Raw genomic sequence first — 24431 nt, 5'->3', positions numbered from 1 at the left:
GTGCTGTAATTTGCTGTAGTAAGGAATGTAGAGAGTTTTCACGTGTTGTCACAGCGGTCATTATGGGGTGCCAAAACAATACATTTTCTTCCCTCCGGGAATTTACCTCTATCAAGTTTTGGTTGAGTGGATGAATATTTTAACCCACAGCCAGGGTTGACTGGAGTTTTTAGGATTGAACCTAAAATTTCGGTTTTATTGATTAATTGAAAGGTTTGAACCAACATCTATCGAATGCATTTCTTTTTCGCAGGATAAATGTTTCTTAAAAACTTCCGTGGTGTGATGTAATATATGTATTTTTAGAAACACTTGAAGTCAATTTAAGGAAGCCTTCATAAGGGATAACACTGAATTATTTTTTTAGATTTCCAAAGCAAGCAAAGAGGTAAGTAATTTTAACCTATTGATTACTGGGAGCATTAATCATGGTCATTTTCAGCTTTGTTGTTTGGTGACTGCTGCCACTGTAGATTGGATCGTTCGATCGCCAAAAGAACACAACAGTGCTGAAAAACTCACAACAGTTTACTCATGAAAGGTATTAGTCTCGACTCTCGGAGCTAATAAGTGGTTGCTAATTTTTTTGCAAGTCATAATCATGACGATTCTAGGTTTAAATTACACAATCTTTATATAACGACTTTTGAAATAAAAAACTTTCCATATATCCTACTTCTACAGATTAGAATATTCTTCTAGGAAATCGAACAATCTCGAGTACAATTCGGAATTATAGGTGTGAGAGGGAGAGGATGTTTTGAAAGTTATTAAAATTGAGAACTTTCAAAACATCACGAGTATCTATAAATTCTGAATTGTACCAAAACATTGTGCGATTTTTTGTTTATAATACACTCGAGATCGGCAATCAATGTTTACCTGAATTAGCAAATCACGGATTAAGTATACCATCGCTCTTACTAGGGAATTAAAGTTATTCTATAATAGCGCAGCGCAACCGTGACGTCATAAAAACGAAGACAAAGGCAACAAGCCTATACCGCTTCGAAAGCGATGATGTTTCGGCCCGTTATCTATTTATTGTGTGGCATTGCTGAAAAGAATTTTGGTCTTGGCAGACGAGCGATCTCGCGGTACGCTTTCACGTTGCAAAGTGTTACGCAAATTTCGACGGAAACATTTGTTTTAAAATTCTCTTGGACGAAACACATCGTAATTAAGTTTTTTTGAGATTTTAGTGGTTCTTGCTTTGAAACATCGTAGTGTTTTGGGGAAAAACATATATGTACATATAACGTCTCGCCGAACGAACGAGAGACCCGACAATAGATATAAACAATGACTGAGTATCGCAGAGAGCAGAGTACTTGGTGTAAAATATTTTGGCACATGAGCATTACTGTACGCGCTATGTTGAATGTAGGATACTTTTTAAACCTTCATTCTGCTCTTTGACATTTATGGTAAATGTATTTAGCTCTTATGTCATAGCTTAAAGACAATGCGAAAGTCTCAATTCAAACGAAAAGATACAAGGCTTGTCTTTGACCTGTGCGCCGTCACCAATCTAATCAAAATTTACATCTTTTGGTGCCTCAAACATTTACATCTTTTGGTGCTTCAAAAATATTACCGAATCCAAGAAATAATACTTTAAATCAGAGTATTAATAAATGAAAACTGATGATTTCAGACTTCTATCTTTAAAGTTGTAAAGTACGCACTGTTTGTTTGTGGGACCTAGTTTAAATAATAGCTGATACCAAAAACATGTCCTCAGATGCGCACGAAGCTACAACATATCGGAAGCTTGCTTCACAAAATGTATATGCATCAACTGTTAGTTACATAGATAAACTCACAAGTTTTCTCATCTTATGCTCACAGGCAGCTGAGACTGGCAAGTTGCCTTGATTTGCCGCACAATCACAAAAGCTTTTGGATAACTTTTCAATAACTTACTTGGCGACTTGGACCTAGATACTAACTTAGGAATAAAATACGCATTGTCGTAGGGTTAATCAATAATATATTTTTTTCCAAAAAATTTGCGTCATGCGAAAAGGTATAATATAGTCTACACAGAGAAGATTCACCGCAACTCTTTGAAATACTCCGCATGGTGAAATGTTTTACATTTTCCCATTGCTTATGATGGAAACGGCATATGATTGGATTAGGTCCAAAACTCTGACAGCTAAATGACACGCACGGAGACTATTATGGGCCGGCAAACCAAGCGTAGTGACTGTTTCGGCCTGAGGGCCGAAACAAAAATCGGACAAACAAACTTACAAGTTTACTTTCAGAAGATAATTTTCACAGCCGAATATTCTACTGGCACCTGTTTAGCTGAATGTAACCTCGTCTCGTTCTGTAAATGACGTAATTATTAAAGTAAGATTATTTTCTGCTCACCTTAACCAGTTTCCAAGTCTGTTTTTTGGTCTTGATTTGTCCTAAATCTCCAGATTTTCAACTTCAATGAAAGACATCCGAGGTAAATTTCACCAAGCTTGATATTGTATTGGATTATCTGTAGTTATCTTTCGTTTGTTTTTAAGTTAAAGAGATTCAAAGCCTAATATATATATTTTTAGGCACTGCCTAAAAGCGGAGCTCCCGATACAAAAGTTACAGGTAGCCCAATTTGAACGAATCAGAAAGGTAAAAATTAGCCTGCGTCACATCCAGAATTTTATTCGTAAATACGGTATAATTCTCCTCTCTCCGGTAGACCGCGTAATCGATGCGTTGATATGAGCGAAGCGCTGATTGGCTGATTCAAACTAGCCTGCATATTTCGAATTCCTTCCGTCTCGAGTGAGTCCTCTATCCTTTTACGATGGCCAAAAAGGTCGAAAATCCTGCCTTTTCTGATAGAAAGAATTTGTCTTGAGCGTGAAATTCTGCTGAGGTATAGCTTAGGATCTCTTCGATCGTGCTGTGGTATTTTTTGTGTGAGATTTTTCTTGGATTTGAATTCTGATGGGATAGATCGAGCGGTGGTGGAATTTTGTTGCCTGCCTTCCCCTTCCTTCTCCTCTCTCTCACACACAAACATAGCTCACGCTAAACGCCAAAAACCGGCCCTAAAACGCATCGGACGAAGTAATGACACTCAAATTTCATGAGGCGAATGACTAAACTTTATTTTGACGGCATTTAATTCTTAGGAAGATTTTAGAAGATGTATTTTTGAGAAGCTGAAATCACTCGATAATTCAAAGTTATATTAACGGGGGAACTTCATAAGAGACCACAGGGAGCCCACACATCCGAAACCACAGATACTTCGGATGGTAAGCCTGTGCTTTAAAAAACGTAAGATAACTACAGACAATCCAACACAATATCAGGTTTAGTAAAATTTACCTTGGATGTCTTTCATTGAAATCGAAATTTCGAAGTTTTCCTAACTTTTTATGGACAAATGAACACGGCCTATAAAGACAGATAGGAAAACTGCTTAAGAAAAGGTGAGCAAAACAAAAGCTCAGTACTTTTACTACTTTCACATGACTATGTTAGGTTATCCATATTAAGAGTTTAGGTATTTATAAGAACCTATTTTTACCGCAATGAAATTAGGAAAATAAATAATTTGGTAGGAAATTGGCTGGAGATCATAACAGTCACCAAATGTGTCATCAGCTAAAAAATTGTTTTCTGATCCTAATTCTTCATTAAAATATTTTTATTCCTTGACTACCTTTCGATAAGCTTGAAAACTTAAGCTGTAAATACTAGATTTTGAGATTCGATTTAAATTCGTTAATGTAATCAACCATTAGCATTAGTCATTGATTTGTCAATTCGTAGAGAAAAATACTTGTCCAAAAAAAAAATATATATATATATATATATACGATTGTTTGATTATAAACACACACCTGAATTCTTGAAGAACGCTTTTTGATCTTTGATTTTTGTAATTTGTTTTGTAATTTGTATAACTTGTCCTATAGCGATTTTTATAGAGCATTTGTGAGAAGTTTTGCTTTAACATCAAGCGGGATTCCTGTGTTGTGTACACGGACGCCCGGACGGAAGTAACTCGATGGTTTACCATTTTTTTCTTAAGTATGGTGCTCCGCGCGGGAGCTCCGCTAAAACTATCGGCTTTGGAAAATTTTGTAGAAAAATCTTCCAAGAACAGAACTAGCCCCTGGGTGTGGTGATGAGTTGTGTACAAAATTCCTAAGCATGGGAGAGTATACTCGCGCAAAAAAAAAAGCAATAAACAATAAAACAAAAACAACAACAACAACCACCAAAAAAAAAAAAAAAAACCAAAAATAAAACAACAACAACAAAAAAACAACAACAACAACAACAAAAAAAAAACAAAAAAAAAAAAAAAAAAAAAAAAAAAACTAACAAACAACTAACAAACAAACTAAACAATGTAGTGCATTTCGACTTTTCGAATTTTTTGACATGGTTTTTATTATGGGAGAAATTATCTTCATCTCGAATAAAAACATATTTTTCCCCCGATCTTATTTCTACGTTTCAGTTTCATTCAAATTGTTCTCCCTGTGACTTCCGCATCGGAATCTCCGCTTTTAGGCAGTGCCTAAATATATACATATTATCATATGACCCGTATCTGCCCGGACGCGCGCTCTTAGTAAAACCTTCGGGAAAATGTCGTGAGCAGGGCCGTAAGGGGTCGTACAGATCCCTACGGCCATGCTCAAAATCTGCGACCGTTTTGATATAATTTGCAACTTTTAAAATATCTTTTTTACTTAGGGTCATATGATAATATCTTATTGACTGAGTTAGGTCGGGCCGTACGGGAAATTATCATATGACCCGTACGGCCCTGCTCGCGCGCTCTAATAAAACCATTGGAAAAAGTCACGTGATGGGGGCCGGACGGGTTGACGTAAGCGGGCCGGAAAAACCCGTCCGGCCCTGCTGTAATCCGCGCGCTCTCTTTTTTTTAATTATTTTATTTTCGTGAGGGTCATATGATAAAATGCTTATTGACTGAGTTTGGTCGGGCCGTACGGGAAAATATTTGGCTCTCGGTCATTTGTACGGACCTCGCTGCGCTCGGTCCGTACGGCATCACCTCGAGCCAAATATTTTCCCGTACGGCCCTCCCACTCAGTCAATAAGTACATAATATTTGGCTCTCGGTCATTTGTACGGGCCTCGCTGCGCGCGGTCCGTACGACATCACCTCGAGCCAAATATTTTTCCATACGGGCCGACCTAACTCAGTCAATAAGTACGTATTAAATATCTTTATATTTCCTGATTTTGACTTGAATATTCACATAAACAAGAACTCACACACAATCGATATTGCTATCCTCATTTGAAATCGAAAAACATGAAAAGAAAAAAGAATAAAAAAAGAGATGGGTTTGCAATAAATACATCTTGATTTTGACTTAAATATCACATAAACCAGAACGCAAGCATGAAGTAGAAAGTAAATTACTAAATAAATGGTTTAAACAAATATAATATAAACAAATATTTCAAATGGCTTAGTGAAATAATAAAACATTTTAAGCCATTTGAAATATTTTTTAATTTTAAACCATTCGAAACAGTTTTATATTTAAAACCATTTTAAATACTTCCAACCACTGAGGGCTATTATACTTTTGTTTTAATCACTTTTTACCAGCTAGAATGAATTCTCTCATCAAAGGAATATGGCTTACATGTACAGCCGCAGCGTTACTTCTCGAGATGAATGTTGCATGGAGTCAAGGAGATGCAGGGTGGTATAATATTCCAAATCCACTCATAGAAAATGTCCACTTTAAAAACCAGTCTTCGGCTATCTGCGGGGGTATGTTGCTTAACAGCGTTTTTCATAATTCTGCGACCTACCCACTTCCGCTTTTGGCATTGCAGAGCATTTTAGGGCCGCTTTAGCGGACAAAATATTAGTTTTGCAGCAACACGGGACCACACCCATATTACAGCTTGGGCTACCTGTGGTTTAGATGAAAGAACTAGAATAAAATCCCTTTGCTTTTGAGAATTAAATTTTTTCTTGTGCAAAACTACTGTGTTCGTCCTGCCATCTAACATGGCTTCCGTTACGTGATGGTTCAAAACCTCTATAGATACAATCTTTGTATTATGTCCCCCACAACCGCACCAAAATGCACTGCAATGCCAACTTGACCCAGGTTTTTACTCAACTTCGGAATGTCATGGAATTTTTTTCTAGAAAACAAACTCTCTCCCCTCCTATATATGGAAAATATATTTTATCTCAATTGTGATTACAATACTGGAAATATATTTTTCTCTCTTGCTTGATCTGTTGGTTCACTTGTTATGGTCGCTCCACTGTTTTTTCCGCGCGATACCATGCAACTTCAAATCGCAAATACGCAAACGCAAACAATCCAATGCGATTTTTTTTAGGGGTTTCAAAGAAAATGATATAGATGCAATACTTTCTCACTTCTGATTGGTTGAGAGCAGTGCTGTTTCCCTGAAACACCAGTGCAAAAATGTGAAACAACAGTGCAAATATGTGCAACACATTTTAGTAATTGGTCGAAAAGACAAAATAAATTCTAACTAGCCAATCAGATCACAGCAGTTGTCATAGCAACAGAACAGCCTTCCCTCTCTGGAAGTTCTCAGAAAATTCAAGATGGCGGATTTTCATCTTAAAAATGGATTCAAAAATGCTAAAAAGTCAAGCTTCATCAATTGAAAACCAGCAAAAAAGATTAAGAATGGCAAAAGGAGGACTCGCTGCTTGTCATTTGTGAATTAAGAAGAAAAGAAAACATTAGTTGGGCCACTTTACAGTTGTTCAAGGTCACTTGACGCGAAAGTTGAAGCGAAGACGTTGAAACTTGATGTTGAAACTTCAAAATCTTTCGCTACATACTTATATATAATACTTCTGTACAAATAAAGCAGCTCATTCAACTTTCTTAGGAATTGAAAAAAAAAAAAAAGGATTTGATGATTTATGTAAGTTTTGCAGAATTTCTTCGCAATATGCTTACTTGTTTTCTCAAAAATTGTCAAATATTTGAAGTCTTGAAGATGAAAAAAATGATTTCTAAAAAAACATGTTTTTACTTTTTAAAGATCAAAAGTAATCTTTATTATTCATATTTCTTTCCTGTTTTGTAAATAAAATATTGTTTTGTAAACCAATTTTTGACAAAAACAAACGAGTTCTTCGCTTCGTACATTTTTTTCAACACGTCTTTCTCTATCTAATTTTGGTTCGAAATTTTTGTATCTATATTATTAACAAGAAATCGCATGGTATTCTCACCCTATCGAGCTCGTGCAATTTTGCTCAAAGTACATAAAATTTGAAGAAAATCTGTATGAGCATTTTCGAGAAATTTCATATTAAAGTCTTAAGTAGTGTTTAAAAAAACGACTAGGAGTGTTTTATCAGCTACAAAACCACGAGTCGTAGCCGAGTGCTTTTATACCTGATAAAACACGATCTACGAGTTTTTTGAACTGCTTATAACACTCCTGAACAATTTATAAGATTTTGGTTCAACTGGAGCAACCATGAAGAGGACTTTATCGGGTATAAAGGTCCATATGCACGTGACGTGTATGGTGGCTCCAATTGGACCATAAGCTTATTAATTATTAATGAGTGTTTTAAAGTAAAAAAGATTTGCAAAAACAAAACATGTTAGTAACTTGGTGGAAAACTCAGCATTTTCTCAGTTTTGAGTTCCTAATTTTATCTAAAGAAGTTGGTAAATCACTTTGGAATATTGGGTAAAAATTGTATAATATTATTTCAAAATATTAGGTCGACTTAACTTAGCTATGAGCCGTATTTTTGGACTATTGTGTTATGTTACATCGGCTCGTAATTTCAAATCTACTCGATGATTTTTTAAAAACAATTTATCAACACTGACTACAATATCTAGGCAACAAGATGTCAAAATTTCATTTTCATTGAATCATTTTAAAGCTTTCAAACTTTAATCTGCATCGAGAACTGTACAGGACGGCGATTCTCTTTAGCCCTTGTTTATTTGATCTTACATCGCTATTGTCCTCTTTTATCGCATTTATCCTCCAATATCTCAAAAGTAATTTAAAAACCTAGGTCACAAAATGGAGAAAATAGGCCGCAATGAAGTAAACGCGCCAACGCTTAACAGCAATCTTATATTAATTCCGATTTCAGTAAAAACATGCTCATTCGAAAATTTCATGTTTTTCTTGAAACCCCTAAAACATATTTTTAGCATTGGATTGTTTGCGTCCGCGTATTTGCGATTTGAAGTTGCATGGTATCGCGCGGATAAAACCCATTGGAGCCACCTTAAAGGGGCATTTGGATGAAAACGCCCCAAGTCCGAATAATTTAAGTGTTTGTAGTTAATTTGACTCGATTATGTTTATGTAAACCAGATTAGTGAAAATTTTCGTCTGGCAGCCACTTGCAGTTAAGACATTTTGGGTTAAAAAAGAAAAGAACAATAGGGTTGAGTAAATGACGTCATTAACTCACATTTCATATGCTAAATAAAACTGATGATTTTTATCCAACACATTTTACTGTGAAGAAAGTATGTTGCTTGGCTACTATTTGTTACTTGAACTAACTTTAAAGTCATTTCCAATTTTTATCCATTTTCATCCAAGTGCCCCTTTAATTGGTCTTCAACTACTTCCGCAATTAGCTCAACAACTATTCCCACATTATTGACCCGCGCTTAATATAGATTTATTGACTTTCTATTTGTAGGAGAGTCATTTTTGGAGATACTCAATATCACATTAACTCCACGAAAGGTGGACGATTGTTCCCAGATAGTGACCATGGAAGTGGCAATGATACTTTGTAAGTTGAAACTATTCACAGTCATTGTGAATATTATGATGAATACCCTAGGGAATTGTAATATGCAAATAGAGTATACATCAAGGGAAGCGTGGTCCCTCTCTGCTACTTCATTCAAATTGACGGGAAGATAGAGTACAGACGTCTTTCATTGGATTAGCGATCCTGCTTGCTCGCCCATTTCTTGGAAGGTCAAGAACAGGTTCCTCTTTGGTTACCGACAGGAGATGTAAGGCAGGCAGTTCTTCCTGTTGCTGATCCGGGGAGAGAAGTCCTAATGTTGGTCAAAATGCCAGGGCAGAACGCTCCACAACTTGCTCAAGAGGTTAACGATAGTAATCTTATTCATATTCATCTTGTGACCAAGTTCTGGTCTAGTTAGATTCTTGTTGAAAGGCCATCTTGTTATTTCATTCTTTTGAGTTAAAAAGTTTTTTCCGTATTGTTTAGTTTTATTAGTTTGCACTCTTAAAGTTCTGTGGTTCGCTGAGCGTTTAAATGAAGTGTTTTCATGCTCTGCGGATTGTTTAGCGTTTCAATTAAGTGTAAAATGAGCGTTTCAAAGAAATGTTCTAAAGTTCTGTAGTTTTATGGGCGTTTCATTGAAATGCATTAAATAATCGGCGTGGTAAAACTGACCGGCGGAGGGGCATTACAATAGTCATTGTCCCGTAGCCAGACGGAATGCACGAGCCGAGAATGGCAACCACCAGCTAAGAAAGGAAGGAAGGTTTAATCTAACTCTTTTATTTTAATGATGTGGATTCAATGCCAATTGCTAAATCAGTTGATTATGTTTTTATTTCGTATGTGATTACGGGATAAATGATTTTGTTTGATCATGGATATCGTCTTTCCTATTAGCATTAATTTATCTTTTAGTGTAGAAGACTCCTTTTGGCTACCCTATTCTACCCTATGAACTGTATTGTTATTAATTAGGTATGAGGCATCCACTCTGGCCTGGAACAATACCCAGGGAACCCAGAGTGTTAAGTTTTTATCCCGCTTGCTCGCGAAGGAGGCGGGTGGGTCGCCGTCTGTACTCTTCCCGTTAATTTGAATGAAGTGGCACCAGAGGGAGTACGCTTCCATTTATATATACTCTATTTGCATATTACAATTCCCTAGGGTGTTCATCATAATATTCACAATGACTGAATACTTTATACTCGAAACATTCATCGCGCAAGCCTACTCCCCCTGGACGGAAACCCCTCCCACAATTATCCACAAACACTTTTTCCTAACTTGAATAGTATACTATTCTTGGCTTTCATAAGTGACATCATCGAAAAACTAAAATCACTGTATTCACTGTTTTCACTGTTTGTCAAATATTTTGTTCATACTGTTTTTAAATTAGTACATGAAAGGTAACTTTATTGAGGATTTTCACAGCAACCATGTTGGATTCGTCATTTAATAGTTTCTTTTTGTTATATCATCCAACATGGCCGCCAAGTCTTTTCTTATTTCATTCTCTTGGAAATTTAGGCCCCGTCCACACGTATCCGTATTTTTTGCGGATACGAAAATATTCGCGTCAACACGCAGCGTATTCGAATGGTTTTCCAATCGTTTTCACTGTCCACACGTATCCGGAAATTTTTTGATCCGCCCTGATGCACGCTAGTGCCTAGTCCCTTTGATGGATAGTTCCTCTTATTGGGCATGCGCAAAATCGTGTTTACGTCAGCGTTTTCGAAAATTTGCGGATACGACCGTCCACACGTATTCGTATTCGGAGCGTATTCGAAAATTTCCACTCTGCGGACCGTTTTCGAAAATTCCCGGATACGGATACAAAAATTTCCGGATACGTGTGGACGGGGCCTTAAATTTACTACTACCAAGCTATATTTCCACAGGTTAAGTAAAATCGTGCTCAATGGATTTGTCTATAATAGAAAAACTATTTATCTCAAAGCTTTTGCTGATATGTTTAGAATATAGTGCATTAAAGCAAAAAAATTCTGTATTTTCAAACTCATACGTTGAAAATGATCCGTCTTGTTTGGAGATAACGATCTTTAGTGGCTGTGGTAAATCTCGCATACGATTAACAAAACTATAAACATTCCATACATATTTTAGGTGTTTCGATCGATTTTCGATTTAGCGATTTCGTTATTTTGACCGTAATATAACTACCATTTCTTCTGCAGCAGAAGATCTTTTGATCTTTGGATGTTTTTTAAGTGGAGAGTTGGATGGAGTCCATATAGGCCAAACAAGCATTAGCGATGCATGCCATCTGTTTGGCTTTCGATGTCCCTTGCTAAAAGGAAGTAAGTATTAAATTTCAGACTCTGAAAGACTGATTTTTATTATAATAATATGATCGTCCAAAACTCTCGATTGGGTTTGGTCTGCTACTTGATTTTTCTTTTAAAACCACTTTGAAAAAAAAAAAAAAAAAGGGGGAAAAGAAAGAAAGAAAAGAACCAATCAGCGCGCGAGAAATTTATTGTAAAAAATATTTTTGATGGTCTAATAGTATACATAAAAAAATTTACTTAATTCTGTTTGGCTGACAGCATTGTAGTTCAAATGAAATAAGAGTGGAAACATCTGTTATACCTACAGTGTAACACTCTGTAATACCAAGGCAGATTTTCAGGATTATGATTGGCTAAAGATAACAATAGAAATTGAATTAGCCAATCAGATTAAAGCAGTTGACATAGCAACAGAACAGCCTTCCTCCTCTGGAAGTTCTCAGAAAATTCAAGCCGGATAGCGCATTTATCTTAAAAATGGATTCAAAATGCTAAGAAAGTCAAGCTCCATCAGTTTAAAACCAGCAGGAAAGGTTGAGAATTGCAAAAAGAGGACTCGATGCTCGTTATTTGGAAATTAAGAAGGAAAGAAAACATCAGTTGGGCCATTTTACAGCTGTTAAAGTCACTTGATTGGCACGAAAGTTGAAGCGAGAGATGTTGATACTTCAGTGTTGAAACTTAAACAAGAGCTTTCGCCTACTTTGTCCGTAAAGAGGTAAATAATACTTCTGTACAAAGAAAGCAACTTATTCAACTTTCCTTTGAGTGTTTAGGAATTGAAAAAAAAATTGATGATTTACGAAGTTTTGCAGAATTTATTCGCGATATGTTACTTTTTGTTTTCTCAAATATTTGAAGTGTTAAAGATGAAAAATGATTTCCAAGCACGTTTTAACTTTTTAAAGATCAAAAGTAATCTTTGTTATTCTTACTACTTTCCTCAGTGTTTTGTAAATAAAATATTGTTTTGTAAACCGATTTTTGACAATAAATAAAATAATCGCAAAACAAACGAGTTATTCGGTCGTGATTTTTTTAAAACACGTCTTTTTGCTATCTAATTGGTTGAAAATATTTCATGTATACTATTAATAGTTATTAGTAAAAATACGCAGGTGATTATGAAAATCTCGCCCGCTGATTGGTCAAGAAAATCACACTATCACACGATAATCAATTCGAGCGAAAATCTAAAATGGCAGTAAGCCGCTTTGTTGCTGTTACCGGGAAAAAAATGCCTTTTATCTTCTTTTTTTTATAGAAAGAATCACCTGTGTATTTATACTAAAACAATCATTTGCCTCAGGCTCGGTGATTATTAGGGAATATTGATCTCGCCGCTCGAAGACTCGCGTCTCGGTAAATATTCCTCGATAATCACATAATTGTTAGATAATATAGTTTCTCTTACAAATTTCTCGCGCGTTGATTGGTTATTTTTTATCATCAATAAGAGGACAGAAAGATAAAGCTGACGTCAACACTACTTTGACAATGTGATGACGCAATATATCGTCAATAAGAGGACAGACACGAATTATACGAATTTTTGAGTATTTGGACGCTTTAATGCATGTATCATACATGTATTTTACCAACAAAAGCAAAACTTTCGTTATCATCGAATGGATAAATCACTTAATCCCCTATCTGCTCTTGAGATTTTACCCCTCGCTGAATGTTGCTAAAATTGCACGATTTTGTACATCATCTGGTATGAATCAATCACGAGAGAGACATGTCATTTTCTAGCCAATTATATTAAGGAATCCATTTGAGTGTTGAGCTCGCCACTTCTTGCGGAAAAAAACAGCCATGGCTCAAAAACAATTTTCTGAAGAACGATCATGAGGAGCTTAGCTTAGTTCAGGAAAGCGGCACCCCGTTGTGTTGGTACAAATTATGTCCCTACTAAAACAAAGAACTATGAAACCTGAGTATTTGAGTTGGTTAGATGTCTATTTATTTAATCCAAGATGGCGTCATAAGTAGCAACACCTTGGTGGAGTGATACTGAACCACAGATTAGATAAGATTACAATAGAAAAGTTTCCTAAATTTTGTTTACGAAATATAACTAATAAACAAAATAACGATGTATAACAATTATAAATAGTATAATAATACCTTATGATCTTATACTGTAAACTACTAAAATGAGTCTGTTCTTGCTTCAAATATCATGAAATAGAAACTAATCAAACAGAACCGAACCGATACTATCAAAATTCGATAGCAAACCTAAATTTTCAGTAAACTTCAAATTTTTCCCTAAACAGTCAAATACACCATTAGACAGTTCTTTTCGCTCACATACAGCCTCATGTCAGTCTTTAGCGTGTGACTTATTCTTAGGCAGAATGGCAGACCGCCCCAGTTTATCGCCGAGTTCGAATTCAGGCAAAACATTGCCCCAGAACACAACAAACAAACAGGCAGAATGGCAGACCGCCCCAGCTTATTCGCCGAGTAGAGGCAAAACATTGCCCCAGAACACAACCAACAAACAGGCAGAATGGCAGACCGCCCCAGCTTATTCGCCGAGTAGAGGCAAAACATTGCCCCAGAACACAACAAACAAACAGGCAGAATGGCAGACCGCCCCAGCTTATTCGCCGAGTAGAGGCAAAACATTGCCCCAGAACACAACAAACAAACAGGCAGAATGGCAGACCGCCCCAGCTTATTCGCCGAGTAGAGGCAAAACATTGCCCCAGAACACAACAAACAAACAGGCAGAATGGCAGACCGCCCCAACTTATTCGCCGAGTTCAGGCAAACCATTGCCCCAGAACACAACCAACAAACAGGCAGAATGGCAGACCGCCCAAACTTATTCGCCGAATAGAGGCAAAAACTTTCCCCAGAGCACAGTTTTTTCGCAATTTGCGCATATCTTCATATATCCATGTGAAATTATTAAGTCGCCATTTTCCCGCCACTGACTACTTATCTTTATAACTTCGATGACTCAAAAGGGAAATCTCTCGAAAAATGCACTTTTCGTAAAACGAGAGACTTTATCGCCACAAAGATTACTCGATAAAGCGTACCACCTCTTTCTGGAATTGTATCGCTGGAGAGAACATCCTCCATGGCCGAAGTCTACTCGGAGCTTCCCTGTCGATTACTTCTAGGATTTGCCGCCAATACCATCGTCATCAAGAGTAAATAATTAAGGATAAAATTTCAACAGCTAGGGTCTGCCAAATTTCAATGACTGATTATTTTCAGAGGAAAAAGGAAAGTGTTCTAAGCCGGTACTTTGTACTACACCTCCGTTAACCACAAAACATACTGTCATAATAGATTAGTGTGACGTCATGGAGTCTCGCTGTGCAATCCTGAACTAAGCTAAGCTCCTCATGTTACCGTAAAAAGTCGTTAAAAAAACATTTGTTCTGAAATCAAACTTGCAATTACAAATCGCACTCCGCTACGCGGTCGTGCGATTACAAAATCACACGAGTTTGATTTCAGTCCAAATTGCACTCCACTCAGTTCAATTACCATTATTAATTGTTTGGTTGTAATTTTGAAGAGCTATATAAAATGAAGGAGCCAGTAAACAACCCCTGCGTTATGAATCAGGTGAGATATCTTGTATGATTCAATCTCGTAGCCAGAGCCTGCGTTTCTTCTGGCCTGCGGCGAAGAACGAGGGCTCTGGCATAATCCATTTCTTGGGAACAGGATTTCTTGGACTTCCGGTAAGAGTGCAAGCGTTCAAAGACTTGCCAAAAATTAAAAACATATGATCCCGATTTCTAATTTTTATTTTGGTGGTAAATAAACACAGGACTCTGTTTTAAAGCATGTTTTTCATTGATTATGTTTTACTTCCGGAAAATTGCGCATGCGCCAAAAATGGATTATGCCAGAGCCCTCGTTCTTCGCCGCAGGCCAGAAGAAACGCAGGCTCTGGCTACGAGATTGAATTCAATATTATTAAAAGGAGACTTTGGAAAGAACGGACTGACATTATCTATGGCTTTATTTATTTATTTGATTCAATATTTTTTTAACGTGAACATCTAATTTAACAATTTTAAAAACAGGCTAGTTTAAACAGAGTCCTGTACAAAATAAATATAATTACAAAGTAAATGAACACTACCTGAATTACAAGTCACATTATGATACAGTACAATAATAAATCAAAACACGACAATCCTTATGGTTATTTCTAGAGTTTAAAATTGCGCTTGGCCTTTGCCTTAAACTCTCCGAGATTGGAAGAGTTTCTTATATCTAACGGAAGTGGGTTGAAAGTGCGCGCTGTCATTTTTTCTTAATGCTTCAGGTGCCTTGCAACACCAAGAAAGAGCTAATACTGCTCGTTCAATGCCCAGTCAGCGCGTGCGTGTATTTCTAAACAACATTCATGCAGTTTATTACCTTCAATAGATCTCCTCGGCTCTGACGTAATGTTTTCCCATTTCAGATCACATGTCATTCCCTAGAGTATCATTTCTTTGTTTAACAGTTGCACATGAGAAGACACATAAATATGGATACAGCTCAAATTAAGAATCTTATTCTCAAGGGAATGACACGTGGTCTGAAATGGGAAAACATTACCCAACAATACCACTCTTCCCCTCCCCCACCACAAATGATGTTTTTTGATATCCTGTTATTATTGGCTTTAGGGTGAATACGTGCTGAAGTTGGTTTGCAAAAATCAAAATGACGACACCATATTCTGCGGAAAGTGGACGTTCACATGGGTGTGAAAGTCTTTATGACAAGAAAGAAGAACAAAGTTATATCGTTATTAAAGCAATGATGTTTCCGCTATTTTGTCATGCGCTTATTTTTTCACGCGTTTATTACGCGTACTTCGTCACAAACTACGTCATTATGACGTCATAGTGATGTAATTTGTGACGAAATGCGTGTAATAGAACACACATCCAAAACTCGAAAAACTACGATTTTGCTTTTATGGAATTTTATCTTTTCTTCATTGCGACGGCTTTTACTGTTTTCGCGCTTAAATAGCCCTAAAGTTTAACCATATATGGTCATGTGGCGGGAATTTTGAATTTCTTTAATTAGCTGTTACTTTACGTCATTTAATCTGATTTAGATGGGGCCTTCACCAGAAATCATAAAACTTAATAAAAAGTTTTTTTAGCTACCAGTTCTTTCGAAATTTTTTAAGCCGATGCCAAATTTGCACATAATTTATGACGTCACAATAGCTGTCACATTACATGAAACAGATCAGTCAATAGCTTATTAATCATATTACTTTCTTGCCAAGTTTTGTTAAAATGTATGCGTTCTACTTTTGTCAATGGCCTAAAACATTAAGTTTTGAGTGATGCGGGATCAAAAGCCATAGCAACGCGACCATCGTGAGAAATTGCCCTGAAATTGTTTGATTGTTCTTTCAGATAGAAAAATGATTCAACTCTTCGACATTTCTCGTTTCACTCGCTTAATTTTAACTTAGCATTTAATTCGCCTTTCTCGGAATTGAGGAGAGACTGGAATGAACAAGTGTAGAAATATTAATCTAATAAAAAAGCAAACCTCACCCCATGAAAGCTCTAGACACTCCAATAAACTGATTTAATTTATCTTATTTACAGCAATTGTTTGTTTGTCACGCTTTAAAATTAACGGAGGTGCTCTTTAAAGCGAATAAAGCTGTTTTAATACTTTAAAGTGTGACGTAATTCAAACAAAAAACGACTTCTGGGTCAAAATTAAAAATGACTTCTAGAGACATTTTTCTGTGTTTTTTTATGTCTTCATCGCAGGATTTTTCGTTCATACATCTAACTGTTGAAGATAGAAGAGAATAAATGTCTTTGGGGGGTAACCAATCGAAAAACTGCCCCAAATTGAAAGGTTTCTTAATTTGAATTTATACTATACCTGCTTTTATCTGTAAAATACTGATTATCAGTTTATTCCAAGTTATTTTTGCGTGTACAGATCATGATAAAACGTTTAAATTTAGGAAAAAATGTTTAAAATTTACTTTAAACGTCGTCGAGCTTCTATCTTTTTATGTTTTTTACCTCTTCATTTTAACTTTGGATACTAAACAAGGAATTGTCAACATTGTCTGATCATCCTTCAGCAAATTAAGTGGAGATTAAGAGAGAGAGAGAGAGAGAGAGAGAGAGAGAGAGAGAGAGAGAGAGAGAGAGAGAGAGAGAGAGAGAGCCGCCAGTCAAGAACATAAAATGATTGACGGCAGCGAAAAACCACATTTCAGCGTGCAGCTTGTAACTCAGTAAGCAACTCTAGTCACATAAAACGAGTCTTGTGAATGGAATGTCACGACAATAGCGATCTTCATAGTCTATATTAAAAAATTACCGTCGAAACAGGAAGTGCAAGCAAGCAGTTTCTTGGAAAAATCCCCTAGCACGAGGTAAGAGTTATATAGTATGATAATAAAGAAAGCTTAAAGTTTACTTTCCGTGGTTCTTGAAATCATTGAAACATCGACTTCAAAGTAGAACGCGATGAAGAAAAAATATGCTATTTTGATCTTATTCTTCGCAATAACATTTATATTACAAACTAACTTGGTTGACACCGAATACGGTAAGTCAGTTCAGTTATATAACGGAAGTTGGTGAGGTTTTGTATAGTCATGAGAATGAAATGACGGTTGGTGATTTACATATATGTAGGGCTCTTTCTATATATACACGAGGGGTGATTACAGTCATGAGAAAGATGGTTTGAATGAGGTGTAGATAGGCTCTGATGGGGGTCATCACATCCAGGGTTTCTTTACCTCATCAATATAGTTCTTTTACCTCCCTCTGATATTGGTTAGCAATGATGAAGTGTTAAGAGATGGGACGGCAATTGAAAGTGGTAATCCGAGCCACTATAGAAAATATAACTATTTATCTATATATTTACCCATTCTGCTTAAAAATTAAACTATGATTTCAATTGAATGCTTTTGAAGATAATGAGAGACAGCGCTGAAATCCTTCTGGTATTGAGAATTTAAAACAATGTTTTTGCTGACAGGGTTTCGTTTCAATACTGAATGTACTTTGAAATGTTATTATATCTTTTAAATGCAAAAAGAAGATGCCATATGACTTTACCATCTAGAATAATCATTAATTATGCTTTAGATTTGGGATCTAAAATAATGAATCAATTTAAGATACTATTATGTTTTCTTGAGGGCATGTGACTTTTAAGAAGAGTCACCGGATGGAATCACGCATACTAGCGCGTGACTTGTAAACAAATACTCGCGACATCTTTTGTGATAAAGGATATCAAAGGCACTCGCGATCAGCTATTGCAAATTTAGTAAACTTAATCTATTTAACAAAAAGAAAACGAAAACAAAAACAAAACAAAAACGATTTTAAATAATTCTTAATAGACCCCTTGCAGTGCGTTGGAATGAAACTCAATATGAAAGACATAACGATTAGTTTCCAATTGTCGGGAAATTGAAATTCTTTTGTTTTATAATTGTCCTCCAAATTAAACTTCTTTTGAGTGTCACCATTCCCAGTCAAATGGTGTTTTCTTTTTGCTTTTTTCTTTTCATTTAGCGAACTGTCAAAATCAACAGTTTTCATTCATCGATGACAAGTGCATAGTCACTAGAGCAGACGGTACCGAGATCGTCTGCCAAAAAGAAATTCTCAACACAAGCCTTAGAATAACTATCAAAGTCAAGAAGTGTGATGCTCCTATCGCTCTTGATGTCAGTATTGAGGCTTCAGGATATGAAGGGTTTGAACAGTTCACCTCAAGCCAGATGTCACGTGACATACGTCACTTGGGGGACCAGAACACCAAACTGAGGCTGAGAGTATCGTTAGACAATACTACAACGAGAATTGGACTCAAGGCAAGTCACCGTGTTACACTGTAACATTTGCTGATTGTGAAGTATCAACGTTAGTAACTACGAACGAACGAACGAAAGAACGAACGAACGAACGAACGAACGAACGAACGGACGGACGGACGGACGGACGGACGGACGGACGGAGGAACGAACGATTGATTATTACCGATATTCAACAGATTAATATGATCACTGGATATGTACGACATGGGGCATTCAACATCAGCTCATCAACTCCTCTTGTTTACGGCGGCTTGAAGCGCACTGTAAATGAATGCGCTCCTTCGATCAAAAGAGGAAATGGTAAGATCGATAAAAAGTTTATTCGGTCCTTCTCAGTGGTGCTCTAGGGAGGTTAGGGTGGAGTCAGGGGGAAGAGGGTGGAGTTGGACAATAGTCCCTTTCCCTAAAAACCTAAAATGCATGTTTTCTTTTTATACTTTTTTAGGATTTTTAAGAATTACTATCTAATGAAATTCCTATAAGAATTCTTACCGATAGCGTTATCTTCACATGAGAATACATCGCTTTTTAGTAATATAGACATTATATAGATATTTCATCTATGAATACATTCCGAGGTTTAGTAAAAGACTGGTACGAGATAGATTTGCAGTGCATTGTGGGGCTATTTTAGTCCCACAATACGCTGCAATGCCAACTCGACCCAGCTTTTTCTCGACCTTGGAATAGTTAATACTAAAATAAAAACATGGCGGCCATGTTGGATCAATAACAAAGGGACATGTCAAATCCTTTGCTAAATTCATCCAACATGGCGGCTATCGAAAACAGAAATACTCCAGGTTCGAGTTCTCTGTTGCTCAGGGTTAGCCTCGAATGTGTGCAGAATATTCACGTATTCCAGTGAAGGTCCGTGGAATTTCAAAGTGTTTGTATTGTTGAAGTTGTGCATTCTTTACTTTACCGTTGGTATTTGTGAATATTAGTATACTGAAATAAGGCTAACCCTAAGTAAATGAGTCTGTAATAGTCCAGTTTCGAGTTTCAAATTACCGCTGTGTTTCTTCAGTTACAGACTCATTTACTCAGGCGTAGCCTCGAATCAGTGTCTAATTACTCGCACATACCAACGGTAAAGTAAAGAATGCACAACTTCAACAATACAAACACTTTGAAACTTGACGGACCTTGACTGGAACACGTGAATATTCTTCACAAAATCGAGGCTAACCCTGAGTAAATGAGTCTGTAATCAAGAAACACAGCGGTAATTTGGAACTCAAAAAGGGTCTATCAATTACGAGTTATATCATATATATTATATTTTTCAGATATTCTTAGCGGCGGAGAGATAGCAGGGGTAGTTGTAGGATGTATGATTGGATTTGTCCTGTTGTGCGTCCTATGCTTCTGGCTTGTTTCGTTCTCTATCTCAGGAATTTTTTGTAATGAACTTGATGGCGGTGTTTAAGGCCTTAAAAAATGGTCCAATCTGTTAATCGAGTCAAACTAGATTTTCTTGATTTTGGTGTTGGGTAATTATAACTTTCCTTAGTACAACTAAACTATGGATTAAACGCTACTCAATTTTGGTCAGCGGTACGCCGAAATGATTGAATTTGATTGGCTGAAAACATTAAGCCATTACCAGCAATGTTACAGGTCGTGAAACTAGGTATAGTTGGAGGCACATTCTATTTCATGTCATCACAAGCCTACAGCAAACTTAACTTCAGGTAAAAGAGCCTTTATGATAGCTCTTACCTGATAGGAATAAGATTGCAACATCGTTAATTAGCCTCAAGAATCTTTTAATATATATTTTTTCAAATTAGTATCATTTTAACTATCATATTTATGACATTTATGACATTATGACTATGTTTTTTATCAATATTATTAGTTTATGTAAATAGGATGTAGTTTCAATATTTTAGATTTTATATTGTAAATTTTTTGTAGTACACAAGGCCCCTCTGGATACCAGCCAAGTTGCGGATTGGGCTAAAGTTTTCCTAACTTTAAATAAAGTTTACCTAACTTTAAATAAAGTTTACCTTAATTACTTTACCGGCGGGTCTTTAGTCAATTAAAGGTAATATGAAGACACGTCTACGACACGAGTGAAAAACGTCTGCGCATGCTCTGAATCCGTATGCAAATTAGTCAAAACATAAGTAAACTTGACTTTCAAACATGCCTGATAAATTGGACTTCACAAAATGCCAAAACTAAGTGTCCATGCTTGAAACTTAAGGCTAATTCTTTCATATTGTGTTTGTTAATACAGTAACTTGGTCTGACAAAAGTATACTCTCGAACTTTTTTGTATACTTGGAGGAAACAAACATTTATCTTCTCACTCAAATTCTTCAAAATTCTTTAGAAAATGTGTTGTAGTGCACGCATGCCCAAACGTTTTTCTCTAGTGTCCACGTCTACACTATATAAAAATGGAAAGCTTTGACTCTAGTCGATCAATTATAAGTCGATAATATAGATATTAGATAGACAGGTATATATGATATAAATGGTTACTTTTCTGCTTAGATTAGACGCTGACAGGCATCCCAGCCACTTTTTAGACAAATTTGATAGGAAATGTAGGCTGTGCAAGTTCTAAATATAGGAAAATATAGGATTTTTTCCCAAAAATATATGCACTTTATAGGAGCTAAGATAGCTTTTCGGTGGCGTAACCAGGGATCGGGAGGGTGCACAGGCAATGATTTGCAGAACTAAAAAGCCATAAAAAAATAAATAAATAAAAAAAAAAAAAAAAAAAAAAAAAAAAGACAGAACCAAAAAATAAAAAAAAAGGGCCATTTTATTTCCTTCGCCAAATTAACAGTGTAAAATATAAATGAATCACTCAGCAGTTGTCCTATTTATAGGAAATATAGGAGGTTTTCTTTAAATATAGGCTCTTTATAGGATTCAATACAAATTATAGGAAATATAGGATATATAGGAGGCCTGGGATGCCTGCGCTGTGCATATATAAATTTGTATGACTATGTACCCGACGACCTTCCTGCAATTAGGTGTATATAGGATTGGCGTTTTTTTTCTATTTTGTATATTTATCTACGGTTTATGTTTTATTGTAGTTTAATACTTAAAGTGCATATGACACGAAAACAATTTAATGTTAAAAATGTGTATTTTATTGGCATTAATAAGAATATCACGGTTAAATTTGTTTCAAAAACGTATTTCTCTAGGAATTCAAGAATATTTAGCACGAGTTGTGACGTCATTTTGTTTACAAGTCTCCAGATATAGTTGCAAATACACGAAATATGTTTGAATGTAGAATCTTAATTTCAGGTAGTACACTTTTCAGTTTCCCAACATTTGGAGAGTACTACGTAAGCTATCAAATGAAGTTGAATAAAATATGCCTTTTGTTGTTATTTTATACGATTTACAATTTATATTTTGTGCATTACTACTGAATCTAGAGTACGTGTCAACAAAATGACGTCACAAATTGGGCTTAATTTTCTCACATATCTCAAGAAATAAGCTTTTGAAACACATTTTATTACGATATATTTATTACGACTAACAAACTATACATTTTAAACGATGAAATGTTTTCGTGTCATATACACTTTAAGGCGAGTTTAATCACTTTTTCGTGTTACCCTCTTTATATAAAGTCTTTACTTACTTACTATCGTATCAGAACGAAACCACTTAACCCGTGCGGAAAAAGATATTAGACCAAGGCTCGTTCACACTAGGTCCATCTTAGATCGATCCGAGATCTATCCGAACACAGTTTTCGAGAGCGTTCACACTATAAACGACCATAAAAACGTACAAAAGAAAAAAAAGAAAGAAAAAAAAAAATTAGCCAACCAAAACCGGGAGCCAAAATATCTAATAAATTATATTATATATTAAATATTTAAAAATATCGAAGTAAAAATCCCAAAATCATGTTTCCATAGCAGATGAACCATGACATAATCAACTTTGCTACGGCGCAGGTTCCTTTTGGTTTTACTAAACGCATCCCACATGGAAAGGAATGAGTATGCGGTCAAAGCCATCAGCGTCACAATCAAGATTTTTAAGTTTCCTTGTCATAGCAAGAGGTTAATCATCTACGGTCTAGGGGCCGACTAACCTCTCCCTTAGGCTTCGGCCGAGCTTCCTGATCAGTCTGTAAATCTTCGGATAGCGGTGTCGGGGCGGAATTCTCCGGCGTAGCCGTAAATGCTTCGCGCTGCCATACGACGGTTCAGCACTCGATGTCTGGAAGTATGGTCCTTTTTTATAAATCAATAAGTAAAAGTCCCAAAATTATGCTACAATGTTTCAAGTATTATGTTTATATATGCACAATAGATGTCTATTGACTGTCTATAGTGGAAGAGTCCCTCACAGTTAATGGAATGGAATGGTTGGGAAACTCCATAGAATAAAGCTATGGTTTTGCGTTTGAGGTTGAACCGTACCATCACGTGATACTAAGGGTGCACAATGGACCAAAGCAAGTATGGCTAAAAATACTCATTTCCTTATTATTTTCATGTATGAACAACTTGAAAGTGAAAACTTTCATACGATGACGAAAAACCATGTGGATAGATATTTCCGCTCAGATATAGTTAAATTACTAGATGATAAAAAAGAAAGCATTAAAAAGGGCAATTTCCTTTTCGATAAACAATATATAATATCGTATGGGATTAATTAACAAATAACTATTTTAGAATGATTTTTTTAGGAAAAAAATTCTATATTCCCTTCTCTGTGCACGGTCAACGTCATATAACGATGGATAAAGTCGAACAAAGACCTAGAATAGTAGGTTTCCTAACTATTCTGCTCCATTAAATATGGGTCCATTGACACGCATGTCTACATACAGTCAATCCAAAAAATGTTGTCGTCGACCAACTCAAGCCTACGCGACTGGACCGAAAGGAACTCTGGGTAGTAATTATTGAACCCGAGTTGACTCCATAATTTTATCTGACTAGTTATGCCTGGTTTACAGCACGAACCTTCGTAGGCGAGCGGGAAGTGTTGAAGGAGACGTTTTTTTAATGCCTTCATATTTTCGGAATTGTGAACTGAATCATAACTACTTTGTTTTTCTTTCCCTAAACCCAAAGACATGCATTTGATGGATTGTTTCTCGCCATTATTATCTTATTACTAGCGGGAACGATTAATTCAGAACGAATATTTAACCGCTTCAGTGGTTTTTACCCATATTCCTTTCGTTCCAGTCGCGTAGGCTTGAGCCGGACGACGACAATGTTTTTTGAATTGACTGTATACAAAATGCTTTAGACACTCACACTATTCAAAGAAACCAATATCTTATACAGTGTTCAATACACCTCTTCGGCTCTGACGTATTGTTTTCCCATTTCAGACCACATGTCATTCCTTAGAGTATCATATCTTTGTTTAAGGTTTGCGCTTGGTTGCACATGAGAAGCCCCATGAATATAGATACAGTTCTAACAAAGAATCTTATTCTCAAGGGAATGACACGTTGTCT

At 36.2% G+C, this 24431-nt stretch overlaps 2 protein-coding genes across 5 annotated transcripts; both read left to right on the top strand.

The window, feature by feature from the left end:
- Positions 1–150: 150 nt before the first annotated feature.
- Positions 151–16821, top strand: LOC116307779 (uncharacterized). Of its 4 annotated transcripts, XM_031718086.2 has the most exons (7): positions 195–213; positions 307–388; positions 5615–5782; positions 8702–8797; positions 10966–11088; positions 14624–14673; positions 15735–16821. In XM_031718086.2, exons 3-7 carry the CDS (start codon positions 5620–5622, stop codon positions 15816–15818), a joined length of 516 nt encoding a protein of 171 aa, XP_031573946.1. In that variant the 5' UTR covers positions 195–213; positions 307–388; positions 5615–5619; the 3' UTR covers positions 15819–16821. The 4 variants fall into 4 exon arrangements, with proteins under 4 accessions (XP_031573947.1, XP_031573945.1, XP_031573946.1 ...); XM_031718087.2 differs by having other exon boundaries at positions 151–388; positions 5619–5782; XM_031718085.2 differs by having other exon boundaries at positions 151–388.
- Positions 16822–17491: 670 nt separating this feature from the next.
- Positions 17492–21671, top strand: LOC116307773 (uncharacterized). Its single transcript, XM_031718078.2, has 4 exons — positions 17492–17652; positions 18639–18940; positions 19120–19243; positions 20236–21671. Exons 1-4 carry the CDS (start codon positions 17571–17573, stop codon positions 20373–20375), a joined length of 648 nt encoding a protein of 215 aa, XP_031573938.1. The 5' UTR covers positions 17492–17570; the 3' UTR covers positions 20376–21671.
- The last annotated feature ends 2760 nt before the right edge of the window (positions 21672–24431 follow it).

Source organism: Actinia tenebrosa, unplaced genomic scaffold, assembly GCF_029948245.1.
Source record: "Actinia tenebrosa isolate PJP-AT-01 unplaced genomic scaffold, QUT_ActTen_1.0 PGA_scaffold0__85_contigs__length_37466705, whole genome shotgun sequence".
NCBI lineage: Eukaryota > Metazoa > Cnidaria > Anthozoa > Actiniaria > Actiniidae > Actinia > Actinia tenebrosa.
The sequence above is the reverse complement of the archived record's forward strand: the minus strand, read 5'-3'. Positions and strand labels throughout refer to the sequence as shown.